Here is a 21,042-nt window from a genome sequence, read left to right on the forward strand (position 1 = left end):
CTCTGTGAGTTTGAGGCCAGCCTAGTCTATATAGTGAGTTCTATGCCAGCTAGTGAGCCCTGTCTCAAAACAAAACAAACAAAACAAAACAAACAAAAACCAAGAAGGAGGAGGAAGAGGAGGAGGAGGAGGAGGAGGAGGAGGAGGAGGAGGAGGAGGGGAGCAGAATATCTATTAAGCACAGGATCAGCTCTAAACAGACTAGTTTTCATGGTTCACAAAGAATTACACTGAAGTCTGGAACTGAACTTCCAAGCAGAAGGGCATCAAACAACTGCCCTTGGCCAAAAACAGTGAGCACGGGGCCCTCCAGGCTGTCCTCCGCTGGCTCACTATAATGCAGCACACCAACGTTTATTGTTGTCATCGTGGGGTTCTTTGTGTTTTCTTAACCCTTTTTGATGCTGGGGAGCAAGTACAGAGTTTTGTGAATGGGAGGCACTCTATCACCTGATTACACCCCAGCTAATCTCTGAATTTTCCAGCTGAGAAGAACATAGAACCCTCTCTCTTCTGAACATTCCATTTGCAAATGAGGAGCCTGTGGTCCCTAGAGAGGGACACTCTAGATCATCCTTCCAGAAAGGAGAGGGCAGATCAGAATCGCATTCAGGGTTTCTGTCCTTGCAGAATAGTCCTCTTACCTCACAGCCAACCTTTAATACTTTTGTTTTCTCTTGCATGTTCGGCAAACATCGTGTGCTTTCTTTTCCTTTTTCTAGCGAGAAACAAACTCCCCTTTCCATCCTAGAACCCTGAGTTCCACTTACTCTTCGTGGGTGGCCCTTTTCCTCGGTGCCATCTTTGTGGATTTTTGATATGTTTAGGCCAAAGTCAGCACTCTCTACTTGGGCGTTATTGACACTCTCCTGGAGAAAAAGGAAGACTGTGAGAAGCTAGATGTGGAAGCCGCTGAGACCCTGGCTCTGAGTGCCCCATGCAAAACCAAATGCTGGATACCACTTCTGTAAAATGGCAATCTGGCCAATTTCGTTCAGATTTACAGGATGAATTAATCATGTCCCTGTACCATAGGAAGGAGCTAATCCCAGAGGCTGAGAAGACTCCAGGCCATGGGTTCTAAGCAGCCTTGCCTGTGGAAAAACACCCGTACTCAGCCCACTCCCACTTGTCATTTCTCCTCTGGCCAAAGCTGGCAAATCTGGGGAGTCAGCAGAGTCCCCCAGCCTCCTGTGGAACTCCCCTGTCCCCCCACATCCCCTCCCTTCTACCTCAGGAACAGCCACAGACCCTAGTCAAGTCAACTGATCCCCACGATCACTTCCTTCCGTCCCCCTAGTCCTCAGCATTAACCCTTTCGACACCTTTTCTCAGTTTCCACTGGTCCTTTTTCTTTAATACCTGGAATGTGTTGTCCTAGATAAGAAGGTTCTGGACATAGATCTCCTGCGGCAGGAACCATTGATTTCACTCATCCGCTGGGCCCCCTTCTCTTGCCCCTCTCCCTTCTAGAACGTCTAGTGTTGCGGTGTGGGGTGAGGACTAACCCTACAGGCTTTGCAGGAGCTGAGCTGGAGATGCCAAGGCCCAGCTCTATCTCAGACTGTTCTGGACCACACTGGGGAACTGGAGGACATGTCTGGGATGGGAAGACCTGCTTTCTGCACTTATCTCAGCTTTGAGAATCTTACCAGCCAGCCCAAAACCGCCCAGTACCCTCACCCCGAGCTGAAACAAGAGAAAGAGCTAGCAAATCTAGGAATCTCTCCTTTTTTTCTTTTTTTTCCTCCAGCCTACTAAAATGTCTTATAGTATTCAGGGACCGCTACAGTTTAATTAAATCATTCAGCAATTTTTAAAAAGAGAAATTCAAGAAATGAAGAAATAAGCGATTTTTCTTGAGGCCACTTATCAGCCAAGTGTGGTATTACCGACATCAAGCAGTCATCTCAACCTGTTTAGGATGGTCCTTGACAGATTTGGTGTCCCCTGTCTTTCCTGTTGAGGTTTTGGGGCGTAGCCGCTGCTGATATATCTTGGGGAGATTTTGACAATTGTCATTTGTCATCCTAAGAGAGGAAACAAAAGCCTTCAGGAAAGTATTCTAACCATTTAGTTCAAGGTAAGTAAATAACTAGTGTAGCACATTTAAAGAAAGTTCTTGGAAGATGTGCGCGTACAGCACCATGAGGTTCTTCCACCCGCCCTCCACTGGCTCCTCTCTGACCCGGTTCCAACTCCCTCCTGGCTACTCACTGGGCTCCTCCCAACCAAGCTAGCGTGTCCAACCCTCCCAGAGACCCAACTCGCCCTCTTCCATTCTCTTTCACACCACAGGGTTTCTACAATTTGGAAGATGGCTTTAGTTTTCAAAAACCCACCCATATAAATCAAATAAAAAAAATTTTTAAATAAAACACAACAACAAACAGTGCTTTAGAACATTAGTTCTCAACCTGTAGGTCGTGACCCTCTGGGAGTCAAATGACCCTTTCACAAGGGTCACATATCAGATATCCTGTATATCAGATATTGACATTACAATTCATAACAGTAGCAAAATTACAGTTTAGAAGTAGCAACAAAAATAATTTTATGGTTGGGGGTCACCTCAACATGAGGGGCTGAATTGAAGGGTCGTAGCATTGGGAAGGTTGAGAACCACTGCTTTAGAAGAATACTTCCATTGTTAACATCTCCCACCCTCCTCATGAGCATCAGGGAAACGTGGGGGTGATGGGAGGAAGCAATCCTTGCACTCAAGTTATAAAACGTCAGAAGACCTAGGGCTCTGGTTTGTAACCCTGTATACTCCTCTATGTGAAACATCTCTTAGTATCAAAAACATCAAAGGGCCTATAGGTTTGAGAGATGGCTCAGCGGTTAAGAGCACTGGCTGCTCTTCCAGAGGACCCGAGTTTGGTCCTCAGCACCCATATCAGGCAGCTCACACCTGCCTGTAACTCCATCCATCTCCAGGGGATCTGACACCCTCTTCTGGACTTTACAGGTAACTAGACACAGGTACACCCAAATACACATAAGTAATAAAACATTTTGAAGGGGGGGGTGCTATAGAAGGACAGCAAAGCTTAGCCCATGTCCACTGTCATATGTCATTCACCTTTGTGAAACGATTTCTCATCAGTATATTCATCTCTGGGAAAGCACATTGACGGCGCTGGAAGTCAGGAGAGTGGCTAACTCTGGTAAAGACGCAGTTTATGGGAAGGGAAGGGATGAAGGGCGTCTGCTGGTGGGCTGTCAGGATAGGCCCAGCACACACATTTGAGTATGTGTTATACACTGCTACAGGGGCAGAACTAATTTGTTCAGCACATCCTCATCAGTAAACCAAAAGAAAAAAAAAATGGTATTGGGATGTTTGCATTTGCGATGGAAGACAAGGTCAGAGACATGCAGGACCTTCTTAGGAGGCCAACGTGAGCCCCCATGTCTTAAGAGGCTCTCTTTTCTCATCTCTTTGCAAGGTATCTGCAGGAGGTTCACTAGAGGAATGATTCTCATGTTCTAAATGATCTCAGACAGCTTCTGCCTCAGTTCCAAGTCATTATGGAAAAGAAAAGCTGATTATCTCTAAAATAACTACCATGTCAATAATACTACCGGTGTCCACACTCTAATGTTCACTCATGAGAAATGGTCATGGGCCATTCCTAGGGCATCTTTTTTTCATCTCTAACTTAGACATAAGAAAATTTGTCCTTCAGGCCTTCTGCTGGCACAAAAATGAAATAATCATGAAATAATTATCAAGCATTTTATACATGCAAACTCTGCTAATAGGGTTGGTTTAAATGAAGTTGTAAATAATACACACACACACACACACACACACACACACACACACACACACACACGTCTCAACATCCATTTGCATCTCTCAGATCTCTTGTCTTCCCATTTTGATTTCCCACTAACAGCAAAATGAGTCACAAAGTTTGCTTTAATAGGACTCAAGACAAAAGCACCAATGATTATAAAATTCTTCTGAATATAGAAGCAAACTTCTTCTTCCTTAACTTTATCCACCAGTCCTGTGCTCAAGAGAATTCCACAGAGACGGTCCAGCCTCTTGCTAAGGTTGTCAACTTGACTGGATTAAGAAACACCTGATGAGGGGCTGGAGAGATGGCTCAATGACCTTTCCCAGCACTCATGGAATTCCAATTCCAGAGGATTCAATGCCTTCTTCTGACTTCTGCAAGCACTGCACACATGTAGTGCACAGAGACATATGCAGGCAAAACACTCATAAACATAAAATAAAGAAATGCCCAAGGCATTGATGAGGCACACAGACCCACACATGTCTGTGAGGCTTAATTGAGAAGGGAAGACCTACCCTAAAAGTGAGCAGCAGCATTGTTGTGGGATATCTGTACACTGTGTGAAGATATACTGCTGTGATTGGTTTGATACAGAACTTTAACAGCCAATAGCTAGGCAGGAGGTATAGGTGGGACTTCCGGGCAGAGAGAGAGGGGAAGTAGGAGATGAATCTAGGCATGCAGAGACACCAGGAGACATGGAGAGGAAACAGGAGGTGCAAGATGCAAGAGATGCCATATGATAGAATGTAGATTAATATAAAGGGGTTGATTTAAGTTATAAGAGCTAGTTAAGAACAAGCCTAAGCTATAGGCTGAGCTTTTGTAATTAATAAGAAGTCTCCATGTCATTATTTGGGAGCTGGCTAGCTGGACAGAAAAAGACTTGTTAAACAGCATCCTATGGGTTGGAGTTCTAGAACTAACAGAGAAAAGGGAGAAAACCAACTGTCCTTCTTCTGCTTCCTGGCCAGTGCCACAGACCAAGCCACTCCTGCCACCACGCTTTCCCACCATGATGGACCACATTCTTCCAAAAAGAAGCCCCTCCTCCCCTAAGCTGCTTTTCGTTGGGTATTTGGTTGCGGTGGTGAGAACTAACACAACCCTCAGGAGGGTGAAGGAGATACTGTGCTGTTCTGTATTGTAGCCAAACACCTCTACTCCTTCCTGTCACCGCTAAAGTCACCTGGCTCCCAGATCCCTTCTTGCCCTGGTTAGCTACTCTTTGCCCACTGTCTTTAGACCGGAATAAACTAACCTAATTTTTGGACGGCATTTTTCTATCGATGAGGCCTGAGACCACATCAGAAATCACACTTCACTCAAGCGGTGTTGCCCTGCTGTTCACTTGATTTCTAGGTGTTTGATTTTGCAGTGGGGAGGCTACTTGGTAAAGCCTGAACCTTATTCTATCAAATTCCAGTATCTTAGGCCCATCCCACAAATGCTCAAGCCTTTTGGGACCCCAATTCTGTCATCTGTCTCATTAGATAACTTCTCTCCCTTGGATCATCAGGAGATCCATAACTGGGAGAAATCTCTGGTGTGAGGCACAAAATTAGGAAAGAACACTTGGATGACTGATGGGCAATCGAATGACGCGTCCTGTTCCTGAGCAAGTATTTCAGCATGAAATGGTGCCCAGAGCAGTAGAGAGATGGTTCAGTGGCTAGGAGCACTTGATGATCTTGCAAAGAACCTAAGTTCAGCTCGAGCACCCATGTTGGGGAGATCACTACTGCCTGTAACTCCAGTTCCAGGGGATTTAATGTCCTCTTCTGACTCTGTGGGCACTGCACAGTTATGGTGCACACATTCTTACATGCATTTAAAACACTCACACACGTAAATAAAAATAAAATAACAACAACAACAAAAGGCCTACAGTGGCCAGAAACACTGTCCATTGCTTTCCTGATTCTCCTCCCTGACTAACCATTTGGTGTTCAACTTTTATGCTTGCCATATACAGACATCAACTCAGAAGAACTGAGGAAACCCCAAATGGCTACATGTGCCACTAACTCCCCCCATTTCCTTTTACATGTGGCTGTCCAACATTCGCTCACCAAGCACCTACCAGGTGAAGTACCCTGAGCACACAGCAGGCATGAATGTACTGAAAAACAGTCGAAGCCCAAGTACACTCCAAAGCCGGCCTCTTAAAGTGCCCTACTGTTGCTACTCACAAGTCGTTATCATTTATCACCAGAGGCTGACTAGCTTTATGGAAACTGTAAATAAAGCAGTAGCCCCTCCATCAAGACAGTGACTCTGTCTGTAAAGGACAGCTGTAAAGCAGTGGTGGCCTCAGGCAGAAGACAGTCGTAACCACTGTTCTGAAGAATGCATGGGCCATCCAGCCATTGTTAGCGATGATGCCAAGCAGCCCTGTTGAGGTCTCTGGGTTCTTTCTTCTCTGGCTGGATACAGGGGACTGAATTCACAAAACTGAGGCACTTGATGGGGCATACAGAATGCACACCTCTCAAGACCTAACTACTTATTATCTCAATCTAAGTTTCCTTTTTCTGGCACATTCTAAGATTTAGAAAATATTTTTTTTCATTGCCTAAACTGAGTGTGCAGTGAAGTTCCTTCGAGAATTGTACCTTCATCTGCCCCTGAGCTTTTGGCATTTTTACACTAGCAAAAACCTAAAGTCTCAGCCGGGCAGTGGTGGTACATGCCTTTAATTTTTTTTTTTTTTTTAAGATTTATTTATTATGTATACAGTGTTCTGTCTGCATGTATGCCTGCAGGCCAGAAGAGGGCACCAGATCCCATTATAGATGGTTGTGAGCCACCATGTGGTTGCTGGGAATTGAACTCAAGACCTCTGGAAGAACAGCCAGTGTTCTTAACCTCTGAGCCATCTCTCCAGCCCGGTACATGCCTTTAATACCAGCACTCGAGAGGTAGAGCCAAGGCCAGCCTGGTCTACAAAGCGAGATCCAGGAAAGGTGCAAAGCTACACAGAGAAACCCTGTCTCGAAAAACCAAAAACCAACCAAACAAAAAAACTACAGTCTCTGCTGCCCCAAGCCAGCCAACCTGGGGGCATATGCCAGAAGCTTGTTCCGTCCTTATAAAAAGCAGTGGTGGGAACTGAGCGTCAATCTTTTAACCTTGGAGATCCAGACTTTGTAGGCCATGTGGCTGAGAAAGACTGGATATCACTGAGCATAATTTTCAGTGACCTGGGAGACTCCAAAGACACTGGCTTAAGTCCAGGCAGTGGTGACAGGAGGGGACTCCAAGGTCACATGGCCTCAGTCTGTATTGCTGGCAGACAGTCATGGAGTTGCACTGGAGACTCTTTAGGAAAGAGATCCCACAGACTCTTAAGAGTTATGTTGATCATGACTGGCATGCTAGCGTACGCCTTTAATCCTAGCATTCAGGAGGCAGAAGCAAGTGGCTCTTTGTAAGTTCAAGGCCAGCCTGGTCTACAGAGGGAATTCCAGGACAGCCAGGGCTATATAGAGAAACTCTGTCTCCAAAAAGAAAAAAAAAAAAGTCTATCAAGATGAATCACTTTACCTTTTGTTCTTCCCTCCATTTTTTGGTGGTAAATTGTTTTCTACAGTGGAAAAACAAACATGGGGGTAGAATTTAGTCTTTAGAGAGAGCAAACAAACTTCCAGGTACATTTTTCTTCCACAGTGTTCTTATACATTCTTACATCGTGTGCTTCAGCCTTCTGGACCACAGACAGCTATGCTAAGGAGAGGAGAAGGGACCAGAGAACAGAAGGAACTCACAGCTTCTCAGAAATTTTGAGCCATGCAGAGAAAGACATCTCAGTTAGGAAATGTGTCACAGACCCCAAATGTGGGAGTGATACCCACACCAGGCTGACTTTAGGCTTGCTGGTCCACAGAAGTTTCATGAATTTGCCACTGTTTTTCTGGGTCACATAGCACTCTAGGACTGCATGGGTCTGACAGGAATTTATTTATTGAGTCCAATTCTACCTACGGACCTGGAGAGTTAAGGCACTGTGTTCAGTATCACAGGGGAAATGAATGTCAAGCTAGGTGAGAACAGCCCATCTAGAAATCAGTTCCTTGAGAATAGGGCTTGTTTCTCTGTGTAGGAGCCAGTGCCCAGATTAAACAACCAGCCAAATAAGCTGAGCTCTGAACCCTTCACTGGAAGAGAGCTCAGAGGAAATAAAAAAAGAAAATGAAAATTGCAGACCTCTTCCAAGTCTAGATTTGCCCTGGCTATTTTTAATTGATGCTCCTCTTGGTTTCCTGGTCCCTACATGAAATGTTAACGTCTGTGGCTTGACAAGTGCCTTGTAAACAGGACAATGATCTGCCTTGGTTTGTAATTACTTCCCCTACTTACAGACTTCTAAGTCAATGTTACTACAAACCTAGGCCCTCGCCTTTAGAGCCTCCTTGACTGCTGACCTATCCCGGGTCTTTGCATTCTATTGATCACCATCTGGATTGATGGCTTTCAAAAGCATTTCATTATCTATACATGAGCTATTAGCTTCACCAATACTCATTTCCATGTTATTTTCAAGATAGATAATAGGTCTTCCTAACAAGAGGTCTTCTGTCATTCATCGTCTTCCAAGAGCCCTTTCCATCACCCCAGAAGTTACTGCTGGTCTTTCTTCTAAAAAGCACCAGCAATACACCCGGGCTTTGCTTTCATTACCCTAAAACACAGGCCTCAAACAAATGCCAACAGGACTAGGGGATGTCAAAATCCAGGCAATCCTGTTTGAATGGCCAGTTCTGGGTCCAGCATAGGCTCCAGGTCTTTCTGGTCTATACTTCCAGGCACATAAAGGAAACATCTAGTCATGTTCCTGGGAACACCTTTTGTTGGGGGAGGGAAAGGATAAGCTGGTCTTCAGACTTTTGATCTTCAGACCCCCACCTTCCTGATATTGGGGTTTCAGAGGTGGGCCAACAGACACACCATTCTTAACAATAGCATAAAGTGTCATTTCTAGCACAGAGCTATGTACCTGGGTCTGGCACCTTCTTAACCATTTTGGGGTACTTCTGGAACTTTACAAAATAATAGCTCTCATATTCCATCAAAATTGTTTCCAGGTCAACATTGTCACAAACTTCAAAGCGCCGTAGTCCCAGCTTAGACTCCTCCTCCAGAGCATTAGCTGCATCGACATAGCTGTGGGGTTACATAGGAGAAAAGATTAAGTCCAGGTTAAAGAGTGAAGGCAGACGGGCCGCAGACCCGGAGACTCAGCACAGAGAGCAAGCAGACATTAAGCAGCACATTACAGAAAAACGGGTGTGGAAGAGAGGTTTTTCTACAGTAAGGAAGCTTACATAGGATTTTTTTGGTTTGTTTTGGATTTTGTTTTCTAGGTTTGGGTTTTCTGGTTTGGGTTTTTTAATGCTGCTACATGGCGGGGGCGGGGGTCTTTTTGGTTGCTGGTAGTTTTGTTTTTGTTTTTTGTTTTCAGGCTGGTTGTTTTAGGGACAAGGTTTTACTACATAGCTCAAGCTGTCTTAGAACTCATGATCCTCCTGTGCCAGCCTCTGAAGCCCTGAGATTACAGACATGTAATTGAACCACATGTTAAATATACCCAAATACTGTCATGCACAACAGTTCTGTCTGGAAGTTACCTGCTTCTAGTGACATCTAGTGATGTTACCATTGTCCAAGGCAATTTTGAAAGTGTTTACAGTCAAATGAGTAAAGTCAGCTAAGCGACTGTCTTTGGATTGCCTTTCCTCAGTTTTGGCCAAATATGGGTGTAGCTGCTGTATTTGGTTACTTTTTTGTTGCTGTGGTAAAACGCCATGAGGTAAACTATGGACTTGGAGAATGTCATTGCATTAGCACCGCTCACCAGTTATAACAAATTAACTACATTAACTTGAGATGTTAATAAGGGACTGGGTTGGAGCTCAGTTGTAGAGTGCTTTCCCGGGATCCCTTGCCAACATTGCAAATAATAATATTATTAATAGTAATAGTAAGATAGGAAACAGGTGAGGAGAAAGAGTATACAGGGACTCACTATACTTTCTGCTCATTTTTCTGTAAATATAAAGCTGTTGTAAAAGTACAGTGTAGTCTCTGCTTTTGAAGGGTCGGAGAGGAGAGGCATCACCATAAACACGTGAGATAACATACCCTTCTTGTGTTAAATAATGCAAAATCAAAATGAGGAGATTTTTTCGCCGTGCTTCTGTTCTCATCTCGTACTGTGGACAAAGAGCAAAGTTTAGATGGGACAGCAGGACACAGCAGCGCTTCACAGAAAGAAAGGCTCGGACTCGAAGGCCGTCTGTCAGAACCCAGCAGCCCGTCTTAAAGGCTGGCCAGCCTCGGTGGTCTCAGTGGCTGCAGAAAGTTGTTTTCTACCCCCTGGTTCTTCCTCAGTCCAGCTCCTCATCAGCAAGTTTAAGAGGCGCTGACTTGAATTAGGACTGCACGTGACTAGCTGAACTTACTGCCAAGCTCGCTAGCCTTTTATTGCCTAAAACCAGAAGGAAATAAATATACATACTCCTGCTATTTAGACCAGGTTAAAGAACCTACATGGGGGGCTCACTAACTACTCCCAAGAGATCCAACACCCTCTTCTGGCCTCCAGGGGTACTGCATGCACATGGTGCACAGACATACAAGCAGGCAAAACACCCACAAAACAAAACAGTAAAATAGATTTTCAAACTTGTGATTTTAAACTTGTGATCTAGAAACAACTTGACAACACACATTCACATGATAATGTATCTTTAATTCACTCAGAATCCAACCCAGTTCCTGGATCAACTCAGTTATGGGTTACCCCAAGCCATGGCCATACATCAAGAACCCAGACTGGCCACTGAGATGAGCAGGGCCAGTGAAGGGAAATTCTAGCATAACAAGGTCATCATCCAAGCTGGATGAATTTGCCTTTATTTGCAATGCTAGTGTGCACACTTAGGACTTTGAGATCTCAAATGCTCCTGATGTGTTCTCTAAATATCTGTATCTAATAACACTTCTCCCAATTGAAAATAACTCCTTATCTAAAGAGACCAAAGGTAAGAAGTGGGGGGGGGGATAAATAGACTCTATGTAGTCCAAATTATGTCATAAAGTCTATGGACATGGGCTGGTGATGTAACTCAGTTAGCAGGGTCCTTGCTTAGCATGCACAGAGACCTGGACCAAACCACAACACTACCTTAAACCTAAAACTGGATGAGACAGTACATGCTTGTAATCCCTGTAATTGAAAGATGGATACAGGAGGGTCATAAGTTCAAGGTCATCCTCAACTACATGGAGAGTTTGAGGCTAGGAAATTCCTGTCTCAAAAACTGAAATTTATATACAAACACTCATGATACACATGACCTTAATAGCTTTCTAAAAACTAATATTGTTATCAAATAAAGCATGTATATAATTAACTACTCAAAAAACAGTTGTCTTAGTTAGGGTTTATATTGCTATGAAGAGACATCATGACTACAGCAACTCTTACAAATGAAAACATTTAATTGAGGGAGCTGGCTTACATTTTCAGAGGTTCAGTCCATTATCATCATGATGGGGAGCATGGCAGTGTGCAGGCAGACAGCGTGCTGGAGCTGAGGATCCTACCTCTTGACTCAGAGGCAACAGGAACTTGACTAGATGTCACACTGAGGGAAGCTTGAGCAAAAGAGACCTCAAAGCCCATCCCCACAGTGACACACTTCCTCCAACAAGGCCACACCTCCTAATAGTGCCATTCCTTTTAGGGGTCATTTTCTTTCAAACCACCACAACAGTAGTGTTTTTTTTTCTTTTTCTTTTTTGAGCATATAGCCCAGGCTGACCTCAAACTTGCTATGTACTTCAGGATGACCTTGAACTCTGACCTTCCTGCCTCCAATTCCCAAGTGCTAGAATTACAGACATGAGCCACCATGCCCATCCACTTTTTTTCTTTGAGTTACTTTCTATTGTAGTAAAATATGTATAAGTGTTTAGGCAAGAGGCACTGAATACATTCAATCCCCACCTTTCATCTTCAGAATGCCTTTATCTCCCTCAACTGAAACTGTACTCATTAAGGACCACTCCCTGCTCCTGTTCTCCCCAGCCTCTACAACTACTATTCTACTTTGTTTCTATGACCTTGCCTATCCTGTGTCCTTCACACAAGTAGAATCACACAGTCTTTGTCCTTTCATGTTTGGTAAACTTGACTTAATACAAAGTCTTCAATACAATGTAGGATGTGTCAAACTTTCCCTCCTTCTAAACTGCAGATGGAGCTGGTGAGATGGCTCAATAGGTAAAGGTACTTGCTACCAAACCTGACAAACCAAGTTAATCCCTCCGTCCCTTTGGTGGAAGAACTGACTCCCCTGGTCTCCACAACACACACTCACATGCACATGCATGCACAAATGTACATACACACATAATAAGTGTAACTTTTAAAAATCGTTATTTATTTTTATGTGTATAAGTCCTTTGCCTTCATGTATATCTATGCCAACATGTGCATGCAGTGCCTGTGGAGGCCAGAAGAGGGCGTGAGATCTCCTGAGACTGGAATTGCACACCTGTGAGCTATCGTGTGGGTGCTGGACTTCAAACCCTTCACCTCTGCAAGAGCAGCCAGTGGTCTTAACACTGAGCCATCTCTCCAGCCCATAGCTTTTTAAAAACTGAAAATAATATACTATCATAAAATTTTTAGAATAATCTTTTACCAAATAGTCTTATACCAAATCCTACTACATTAACCCCCAAACTCACTTTCTATGGGAGGGGGGAATCAACTGTTTTAGCTAATCTAATATTCTGTTCCATGCCTCTGAATAACACATCCATTTCGCGAAATATGACTACCCTGTTAAGCTGGATGAGATTTAAGCATCTCACACCCTCCCTTCCCCCCTCCCCTCACAGTTACATGAATATCCAGTGACTGTATTATTAGGATCATGCAACTATTGTCCACAGCTGAGCCACAAGTTATTATGGTTATTGTTCTATGACAGTTGTATTTTTTTTCTTGTAACTAATAGTTATTGTTATTAGGTTACTTTTCAATACACTATTGTTTATTGTGGTGGTTTGAATGAGAATGGGCCCCCTGCTCATATGTTTAAATACTTGGTCCCCTGTTGGGGAAACTGTTTGGGAATGATTAGGGGTGTGGCCTTGTTGGAGAAGGTGTGTCTCTGGGGGATGGGTTTCTTAGTTAGGGTTTCTATTGCTGTGAAGAGACACCATGACCACGTCAACTCTTATAAAGTAAAACATTTAATTGGGTATATTAATTTAACTGTTATTTAATTACAGTTCAGAGGTTTAGTCCATTATCATCATGGTGGGACATGGCAGTGTGTAAGCAGACATGGTGCTGGAGAGGTAGCTGAGAGTTCTATATCTTGTGCAGGCAACAGGAAGTAAACTGAGAAACTGGGCATGGCTTGAGCATATATGAGACCTCAAAGCCCACCTCCACAGTGACACACTTCCTCCAACAATGCCACACCTACTCCAACAAAGCCACACCTACTCCAACAAAGCCACACTCTATGAGCTTATGGGTGCCAATTATATTCTACTACCATAGTGGGCTTTGAGATGTGAGCTCTCAGCTGCTGCTCCTGCCCCTGCTGCCTGCTACCTCAGCTCTGCTATCATAGCCTCTAACCCTCTGAAACTGTAAGCCCCAAATAAACTCGTCTATAAGTTGCCTTAGTCATGATGTCTTATCACAGCAATAGAAAAGTAACTAATAAACTTACATCAAATCCCCCAAAATGCCCTATCACTTTCCTCACTATGGAACACATCAGAGAGTATGTCTATTACATGCCTCCTCTCACACCATGGCTTCCCTCCAAGAACGTCTGAGGCAGTCAAGCACAGGGACAGCTTAAAGCCTAGAACTTGGGTTATACACACACTCCTTACCTAACCATGCCCCAAACAGTCTAGGACCCTCACTTGCATCAAGCTGCTCCCAACAATGCAACAGGTCACTCTCCTTTGACAACTCCTTGATAACTCCGCTTGTATTACCAAATACGTACTGGAATTATCTGGGAGCTATAGACAACGGGCCCATCTAACCTTGACTGGTTTTGGGTCCATATACATTAAAGCAAACTGTGTCCCCTTAGTGATCTTATTGGAAAAATCCCCTTTACTTGCTATCTTATGCCTATGCCCAGTTTGCTATATATATCATTAAAATTAGAGGCATCATTGGAAAGGACATGCGCGTAGTAGGGAAAGGCTTATAGAGCTCAAGCCTATCAATCAAAACAGAAAAGCACCCACACCACTTCCCTTAGCAACTGACTCCTACTCCTGGAGCCCATGAAAGGACTTATCAAATAGTAGCTGATGGTCTTGGGCACTCTAGCTCAAGTAGGCTGCTGGTCCTTTGCAGTGTGTCCTGCTTTCTTTCTCGTTACATAAAACGTCTTGTTGCTTTGCTGCCTGGGTGCTCTTGTGCAGTTCTTTGGATACAACACCAAGAATCAGGAAAAAACTGGTTGAGACAGTGACTTCCTGTAACACCTCCATCTTCATTCCGCTTTAGCTATACTGTGATTGTCCTTTGAAACTTTCCTTCCTCAGGTCAGGTACTTGTCTTGTTGCTATGACAAAATACAACTTAAGGGAAGAGAGGTTCATTGTTTACAGGTCCAGGGACTGCATCACAGTAGGGAAGGTACGGCAGCGGAAGCTGGAAGCAGCGGATGGCACTGTGACCACAGTCAGGAAGCAGTGAGAAATGAAGGCTCAGCTCACGGTCTGTCTTTGATTCAGTCTAGGACTCCCACATGTGTGGTGGGTCTTCCCACCTTGGTTACCCTAATCTAGATAATCCCTCACAGACAGGCTCAGAGGCTTGTCCCACAGAGATCTGCCTGCCTCTGCCTCCCAGGTGCTGTGATAAAAGGGGTGCGCCACCACACCTGACCAGTGATAACTTTTTTAAACATATGAACAGAGCAGGCAAGATCTTTGGGACACTACAAAAAGATAAAAATCTATAAATTATGAGCACAGAAGATGGAAAACTTCATGTCAAAGGCATAGAAAATATTTTCAATACAATCATAGCAGAGAATTTTGTAAGTCTTAGGAAAGGCCTCTCCAATACAACAGGCATATATAGAACACTAACTAGATGGAACCAGAAAAGAAACTCCCTACATCATATTTCAGTTAAAACTCTAAATACACAGAACAGAAAGTGTACCACAATATGCAAGAGAGAAACACCCAATCATGTATAAAGGCAGGCCTATCAGAACAACAGCAGATTTCATACAGAAACTTTAAAAGCTGGAAGGGCAAGGAATGATACATTTTAAATTCTGAAAATCAGAGATGCCAACCCAGACTACTATACCTGACTGTCATAATTGATGAAGGAATACAAACAGTCTATGACCAAGGCAGGCTAAAGGAGCTTAAGACACTAAGCTGGCTCCACAATGGGTGCTAGAAGAAATTCTTCAGACTGCAGAGAAGTATGAACACTATATGCAGGGGTCTCTAGAGGAACAGGAGGAAGAGTGGGCTTCACAATATGTCAGAATCGTAACAGCTGACTATTTTCAAATCTGTGGAGAATCTTTAAGCCCTGAACCACCAACCTAGGAAAATACTTGATCAGGATGAACAAGAAGGTAAGAGCTCTGACTCCAACAACAACAAAACCCCTGACTCTTGAGATGGAGGGAAGTGCAGATCCTAAACTAATCTGAACACAGTGCAGTTTCTCAGAAAGCCTGGCATGATGGCACATGCCTATAAGCCCAGGAGGTGGGGGCCTGCTTTGCACTCTCAAAAGAAGAAAGGGGGAATAGCCTAACGGAGAGACATGTGCAGTTTCTGCTGCATTCCTGGAAAACAGTAGCTGTTCCACCTCTCTCCAAAAATATTTCCTTTTGTTTGTTTCTCATTCACTAAATGCACAGTCTCCACCACAATCCTGTTGTCTGTGGTAAAAGACATAGAAGGTAAAAATCACAAAATACCCTATAGTTTAGTCAGATAGAATCCTATTTGAGAATGGAGCCATTTTAAAAATGGCTTCCAAAGGGCCGGAGATGGTAAGATACAAGAGGCCTTAGTTAAAGTCTCCAGTACTGGGAAGGGGGAGAAAGCTTCTGTATTAATTACATAGACTGTAAGCTTACAGTTGGAGTCACCAGCTTTGAAATAAAATAATTTTTATTTTAAAAACAAGATAGATAGAAACTCACTGTGTAGTACAGTGGAAGGAGATACAGAAAAATCTAATGGGAAATATAAGATGCACTTCTGTCCAACACAGAATGTGGTTATTCCGGTTTCCCGTCCATTGCTGTGATAAATACCCTGACTAAGCATCTTAGAAAAGGTGTATTTGGCTTACAATTCCGGGACAGTTCATCACAACAGGAAAGTCATAGCAGCAGGAGCCTGAAGCAGCTGGTCACCATCCATAGTAAAGGATGGAGAGAAAAGGGTGTAAGCAGGCTGCTTGCTTGACTGCCCAGCTAGCTCTCTTCCTTGGCACATAGTTCAGAGTCTCCTGCCTAGGGAATAGTGCCCCCCACAGTGGCCGGTCCTCACATACATACAATGAAGGCAATGAAGACAGTCTCCAAGAGACATGCTCACGGGTCAATCTGATCCAACAGTTCCTCAACTGAGGTTCTTCCCAGTGGTTCTGGGGAATGCCAAACTACCCAGCACAGTGGTCACACGGAACTGCTTGTTGGTTTTAAATGGAATGTCTTTGACTCTTTGACATCCATTTCATGTATGTCAACACTTCATCTTGGTCATGACCCCCATTTGTTTCTCTTATTGGTAGTTTTGAGACAGGGTAGCCTCTATAGCCCAGGCTAAGCTGGAACTTTTTCTCTATCTCAGGCTGACCTTGAACTCCTGATCCTCCTGCATCTGCCTATGAGCCTGAGCCACCATGCCTGACTCACAAAAATTTAAATTTATGGTATAAAGTCTGCCAGGCCTACAACATCCTTCTGTTCATGCCCTTAAAATTAGCATAGAAAATCATCTTCTGAATTAAAAACCAAGAATGAGCCACCAACAAATGGTCAATTGAAAGTGTAAGTGAGAGTGTGCCCCAGAAATGGACACAATTAGATGCTCAATTAATTTCTGTCTACCAACAAAAAGCAGCTCAGCAGTGAACATCTGATCTTGTCTGCCTGTTTCAATGATCTGTCTGTTTTCTTCTTCCTTCCTTCCTTCCCTTTGTGGGCTATTGTGCCACAAAATGCCTCCATTATCAGCTTCAAAATTGAATCCTACGATACTGTAGCCTAAGGAAAAGGAAGCACTGAATATCATTCCCAGATTTAGACCCCAAAGATATTTAGGAAATGCTACTGTATGTACAATACATGCAACATTAGTGCTTTCAATTTCCTTTTACGGGTGCAGTGGAGATTAATTTGCATGAGCTCGTTTCAATTTCTGTAATAAGATCTAAATTTCACACTGAGCTTTCCATCTCAAAAACAAACAGTTAAGAAGGACACATCTCTTATCTCAAATGCTTTTTATTATAGTTCTAGTCTACAGTCCCCGAATCTAATATTCACCTAAAAGCTTGAGTAGATGTGCCCATAGGTACTAATCTGTTTTTGTTTGTTTTCTGATTACTCCCTGATTCTATTGAAAAACTTCAATTTCACAGGCTGCACACCCCAACGGAACACTGGAACTCAGCAGAACACTAGAGCTATGTTCTAGTTCTAGATTCCAGAATCCAAGAAGGAGACTATTGCATTTAATACAGAACTAGAATTGACCAACTGTGTTCCTGAATATAAAAAGAAGTCTTGAGGTAGATGTGGTGGTAGTGAAGGCCTGTAACCTTGGCATTGATGAGGAGGGAGACTTGTTTATTATCATGAGTATTCTATTAGTTTGCATAAGAAACGCCATCCACAGTCTCGGACATTTGAACACTTGGTCCCAGATGGTGGTGCTGTTTGGGGAGGTTCAGGTAGTGCAGCCTTGCTGAAGGAAGTACATTGTTAGGGGAAGGCTTTGAGACAAAAGGCCTTGTGTCGTTTCCTGCCTGCAGCTCACAATGTGAGCACTCAGCTTTCTGCTCTGACTGCCTGGCCCGCTGTCTGCTGCCATGCTGGCCGCCATTATGGACTTGAACTTCCTGTGACTGGGAGCCCAGTAAACTTCTTTTATAAGTTGCCTTGGTCATGCTGCTTCATCACAGCAACAAAGTAACGAATACAAGTACACATTGGTTACTGGATTTAGGAGTTCAGAGAAGAAATATAAAGTCTGGGGAAGCAGGAAAGATTCCCATGCCACACTGTTGTCATTAGCAGTCTGTAAGATTAAAAGGTCTTGACTGCTATTACTGCTTTCAATATCCTTAGTATTATAACTTTGCAACTCAAATAATCCTAAGTTAAGCTTTCACAGTTTTAAAAACTGACAGTTGGGCATGACAGCAAACTTCATAATTGTAGCCATTGAGAGGTGGAGCCAGGATGATAATAGTTTCAGACCAGCCTGTACTAATAATCTGAACAATGAAAATAAAAATAATCATCTGAACAAGATTTAGAATAAAGGTCATTTACATTGTGTTTTAAATTTCAGGATTGTAAGTACAACAGAGATGTACACTGGAGTCAGGCATGGTATACCCTTGTAATTCCACCACTTGGGAGATGAAGCCAGGAAAATCAAAGTTCAAGGCCAGCCTGGGTTAGATGAGACCCTGTCTCAAAAAGAAGGGAGGGACAATGAAAAGGCCTCCTCTTGGCCTACCTGTCCTGTCCCTACCCCACATCAGTAAACCACAATCGATCCCTAGAGAATCCCGACACCACCTCTCCCAGTCAATTCCTGGAAAAGGCCACATTAATGCCATCTGATACAGGCAGGACTCAGACAACCAGGGGGAGTGCCACAGCGCTTGGAGAAAACCCAGTCTGACCCAAACACGCCAGGTCCAAACTGCTTGAGCAGAGGAGAGATAGTGGCAGACCAGATTCCCGGGGCAAAACGGATTTCAAGCACTCCCAAGTCACAGAAAGAGAAGCCCCATATACCCAGCTGGCACGGAAGCCTGTCTTTGAGGCATACTTTACCTATGACCAGCTACTGAAGAAAAAGACAATGAAAACTTCAGCCTCCACTCAAGGAGAAAAGAAGTTTAAAGGTGATTCCTAAAGCATAGGCGAAAATGTGGGCGTGGTTTTATTTACCTACGGAAACAAGCCAGAGAAGCTGCAACCTGTAAAAACAGATGCAGCAAGCTGAAACGGTCTCATTGAAGCCACAGGGCAGCCACACCCTGCATTACCCAGGCTACAGACCAACAGTAGTCCACTTCCTGCCCCAGTGGATGTCCTTCCAACCAGATGGAAAAACACTTCACCCCAGGAAGAGGAGGAAGAGGCTGGCCATGTTGGTCACAGTGAGTTCTAAAGTGCCAGTGTATTCTGCTGCTACCAGGTGTGGCCATCTTCCCAAAAAGATGGCTTTGCACCCTGGTACTCACAAGCCAGGTAGATTTCATCTCAAAAGTGACAGGAATCCCCATTTCTGTCCTTGAGCCGGCTCTGCAGGAAAGCGTGCCTGCTTAGCTGTATGGCACAGAGACACACAACCAGGAATGACCTGAAGAGACAAACCACCTGAAGAGACAAACCAGTTATGGAAAATTCACCACAACAAAGGCGTTAAGAGGGGAGAATCCTGAGAAACACAGCTCTGGTGGGGAACAGACATTGACCACACCACCCTGCCGTGTTCCCAGAGGCAGAATTCTTGAACAGGAAGGGCAACAGTCTACCACAAGGCCATGACCCCACCAGCCCTTCCCACACAGACACACCCCTGCCAGCAGTGCCAGCCACAGGAGCAGCTTGGATCCCACAGCTCATGGCACCAGAAGGGTTCTCACGACGCCAATGGTCAACGTCAAGCCACTGCTCAGAAAACTGCCCACCCCATGGCCAAGTAGGTTAGAGATTAGAAGACTGGACCAAAGATAAACCAGGAGCACTCCTCGGAGTGAAATTCCGACGGAAACTAGAATCCTTCTCATGATCCCGACTAGGGCTCTGACCCCTGTAGGTTTCCAGGGCTGTGCCTGTCACCCCACCTCAAATAGCTGCTCCTCCTTAAAAACCTGCTCTGTAGACAGTGCAGGATTTGCATAAATAACTATCTCTGGTTACATTGTATAAACCAAGAAATTACTAAAACATTATACATGGGATTTTTGCTAAATCTTAGACTAAAGACAGACACCCAGAGTCTTAGAGTCTTGAAGTTTAAAACACTGACAATTTATTTGAAGCCTGTTAATTTTTTTCTTTTTTCTTTTTTTTCTTTCTTTCTTTCTTTTCTTTTTTCTTTTTTTTGTTTGTTTTTGAGGGTCTCTATTATGTAGCTCTGGCTCTCTTGGAATTCACTATGTAGGCCACATTGCCCTCAAACTCACAGAGATCTACCAGCCTCTGTCTCCAGGTGTAGGATAAAAGGCATGAGCCATCACACCCAGACTTATTTTTTATATCTACATTAACTATAGTTGTATTCAACAATTTTTCTAAAATTCCTCTTTTATTAACATCAATTAATTGTACTAAATAATGGGTTTTTGTATGAACTTATATTCCTGTATATAATGTACTTGGATCACATTCACTTTCTTACTTGACCCTCTCTCTCTCCCACTGGTCCCCTTAATTCCCGTCTACTTTTACTTCTGTCTTGGTCAGGGTTTCTGTTGCTGCAATGAGACACCATGCCCAAGCAAGTTGGGGAGGAAAGGGTTTATTCAGCTTACACATCCATTACTGTTCATCATTGAAGAAAGTCAGAACAGGAACTCAAACGGGGCAGGAACCTGGAGGTAGGAGCTGATGCAGAAGTCATGGAGGGGAGCTGTTTACTGGCTTCTTCCATGGCTTGTTCAGCCTGCTTTCTCATAGAACTTAGGACCACCCACAAGGGGCTGAACCCTCTCACTAATTAAGAAAATGCCTTACAGCCAGATCTTTAGGAGGCATTTTCTCAATTGAAGTTCCCTCCTTTCAGATGAATCTAGCATGGGTCAAGTTGATATAAAACTAGCCAGGATGGAATCTTTAAAAAAAAAAAAATCTAGATTCTGCATATGAGGAGCATATGGGATTAATTTCTGGCTTCTTCTGCCAAGCATTGTGACTGTTTCACCCATTTTCCTGCATTT

General features: G+C 43.8%; 1 protein-coding gene across 1 annotated transcript in view; it reads right to left on the minus strand.

Annotated features, from left to right (window-relative positions):
• Positions 1 to 21,042, minus strand: part of Katnal2 (katanin catalytic subunit A1 like 2) — a 71,060-nt gene that overhangs the window by 37,346 nt on the left and 12,672 nt on the right. The window contains exons 2-6 of the mRNA XM_059246364.1: positions 9,954 to 10,024; positions 8,809 to 8,975; positions 7,359 to 7,398; positions 1,904 to 2,030; positions 771 to 869 (exon numbers count right to left, since the gene is read on the minus strand). Of these exons, the coding sequence (XP_059102347.1) occupies positions 771 to 869; positions 1,904 to 2,030; positions 7,359 to 7,398; positions 8,809 to 8,975; positions 9,954 to 10,024 (504 nt within the window). The remainder of the gene's footprint in view (positions 1 to 770; positions 870 to 1,903; positions 2,031 to 7,358; positions 7,399 to 8,808; positions 8,976 to 9,953; positions 10,025 to 21,042) is intronic.

Source organism: Peromyscus eremicus, chromosome 19 (genome assembly GCF_949786415.1).
Source record: "Peromyscus eremicus chromosome 19, PerEre_H2_v1, whole genome shotgun sequence".
Classification (NCBI taxonomy): Eukaryota; Metazoa; Chordata; class Mammalia; order Rodentia; family Cricetidae; genus Peromyscus; species Peromyscus eremicus.